The sequence below is a fragment of the Fibroporia radiculosa genome, assembly GCF_000313525.1.
Source record: "Fibroporia radiculosa TFFH 294 genomic supercontigs, scaffold8859, whole genome shotgun sequence".
In the NCBI taxonomy this organism is placed as follows: domain Eukaryota; kingdom Fungi; phylum Basidiomycota; class Agaricomycetes; order Polyporales; family Fibroporiaceae; genus Fibroporia; species Fibroporia radiculosa.
Genome location: NW_012132943.1, coordinates 2575 through 4814, shown reverse-complemented (window position 1 = coordinate 4814; position 2240 = coordinate 2575). Strand labels below are relative to the sequence as shown.

Below are 2240 nucleotides of genomic sequence, written 5' to 3'. Positions count from 1 at the left end.
ATAGCTATATCAGGCTAAAGGTGGCAAGGTGTGAGACGGCCATCCTGGACGCCCAATGGGGAGGCGCGAATAGCTCATTGGCCATTTTGCTCGAAGAACACGAGGAGGGGGGCAGGTAAAAGATGCAGCCGTCAGGGACGCCCGAAATGTAGTATGGCGTGATACGGACAGAGATAAAAGGACATGCATTTGAAAGCGACCTTTCAGTCACTCGCAAAGAACATTCAAGATGCCTTCGATGCCAATTGTGGGTGCACTCCTGGAGTTATTCCAGGAGAAACCAGCCATTTGGACCTGGCCCACGTGGCAAGGGATTACTAACCTCAGCGGTCCTCCGTACGCACAGCCAGCAGTGGATCACAAGCCGTCCGATTGGTCAGATGAGGTATACGAGTCTGTGAACGCTTTCATTCACAATTTCCACATGCAAGAGAGCACAAACGCGCGACATGCATATATTACGACTGGGAAGCTGGTCAAGACGAAGAAGGGTAAGTCTGCGGTGACAAGAGACAACAACTCTCAAGGGCGGAAGGTGTGGATCGATTGGGTTGGAGCGCGTTGGAGTGAGTGGAAGCTCAACGATGTGATCGACGCCACGCTCACCGAGGATGGGTTCTCACTCACCAAGATCATGAAGTTGACGAATACACGAGAGGTAAGCACTGTATTAATACAATGGGTCTTAGCTTACACACTAATATGTGGGTCAGCTGCCTTCGCTGGACCGCAGCCAGGTCTCATCTCAGTATGGAGCTGTCGCGGATGCCCTGTTTGGAGAAGAGGTCTGGGTGATGGACTCGCATGTCAATCCTGATGCCCATTTGTTTGTCACACAAGTGATGGCGTGCGTTTGGAACAGGTATCGTAAGGCGATTAATTGGAAGGCAAAAGGATTGGACAAGCGTATTGAGAGAGCGGAACGAATGTGGAAGGGTAAGAAGAATTTACTAATAATCTAAGCTCTTACTAACATCAGATAGATATAATGGCCGCTGGGGCCACGCCAGGATGAAGCGAGATACGAAAGTATCTCAGCTTGAGCAAGACGCTAGCAAATATGCTAGTATATTTTCAAGATCAGCGATCAATTGCGTGGTTGAAGGAGCAGGACCAACAGGTCCAAGATATGCTGGCTGTGGTGGGACGGAAGGAGTCGACGGGAAATGCAATGCATAAGTAATCATTTATTTTATTGACTTGCAGTTAAAATGTCGTACAGAGTTGCCGAAGGCGATTCGTGATGCTCTGCAGCATCCCGCATCGGAAAACAAGATTGTGATCTTGACCGGTGATCTGATCAAAATGATCAGAGGAGAGGCCGATCGCGCCAAAGGCGTTCTGCAAATTGAGTTGGAAGACGCGCTCCCACTCAATAACTGGGAGTCGGGGACGGAAGCGTTTCAAGAATGGGATACAATGAAGGTCATGGGAGTGCTGGGCATTCTGGCTGATGGAATGCCATTTTTTAATAAGAAGGAGCACCCAGGTGGTGCATTAGACCCGTGGACGGCAGAAGGCCAGAAGGTGGCAGCGAGTCCAGACGTGGTCCCACTGGAGCCACGCTGGCACCAGTACGTGGGGATGCTGCAAATGGCGCAGCGTATGATGGACGGCAAGCCGACGCTTCAAATGGACGAAGTAGGAGTCGGAAAGACCATGCAAGCCATTGGTCTGATCGCGCTTCGCGCGTATTACCGTGAATACTTCGTGCAACACGAGCAATTTCCGGGGATGTTTGGTGAGTGGTAATCCGGGCGTCTAGGACGGCCGCTGATGAGACGCAGTGAATTGCTGCTGTGTGACCAAGGACGGCAACTTGACGAACAAGCCGCCAATATTCGTCGTCCTGGTCAATCTGTTTGCACAGGTGCAGGCAGAAATGCACCACTACCTTGAGAAGGATGCATTTGATCTGTTCATGTACGCTGGCTCAGTGGACACGCAGCAGCAATTTTGGACGGACAAAGTATTTGGCAGATCAAAGCACGCGCTTCACCATCGTATAATTTTAGCAACGTCTACGGTAAGATCATGATAATGACAAAATCAAAGCTAATTAGGAGTAAACAGGCAGTACAATCTGACGCGGACAAGTGTTTCGCGACGAAGAAGGACAAGTGGGTGGCTCCGAGCACGGGGGCAAAGAGTAGGCGCTGGGCGCCCAAGACAGTCTATGGGCACAAGTTCGGCCTGTGCGTCATTGACGAGGTGCACTTGGGCCGGATGATGAACAAGCT

At 50.8% G+C, this 2240-nt stretch overlaps 1 protein-coding gene across 1 annotated transcript in view; it reads left to right on the top strand.

Moving 5' to 3' along the window:
• Positions 1–229: 229 nt before the first annotated feature.
• The window catches only part of FIBRA_09098 (uncharacterized protein), a gene marked incomplete at both ends in the record, with an annotated part of 4574 nt that continues 2563 nt past the window's right edge, over positions 230–2240 (top strand). The window contains 5 exons of the mRNA XM_012321429.1: positions 230–658; positions 714–936; positions 1223–1741; positions 1788–2026; positions 2074–2211. Coding sequence (XP_012176819.1) covers positions 230–658; positions 714–936; positions 1223–1741; positions 1788–2026; positions 2074–2211 — 1548 coding nt within the window. The remainder of the gene's footprint in view (positions 659–713; positions 937–1222; positions 1742–1787; positions 2027–2073; positions 2212–2240) is intronic.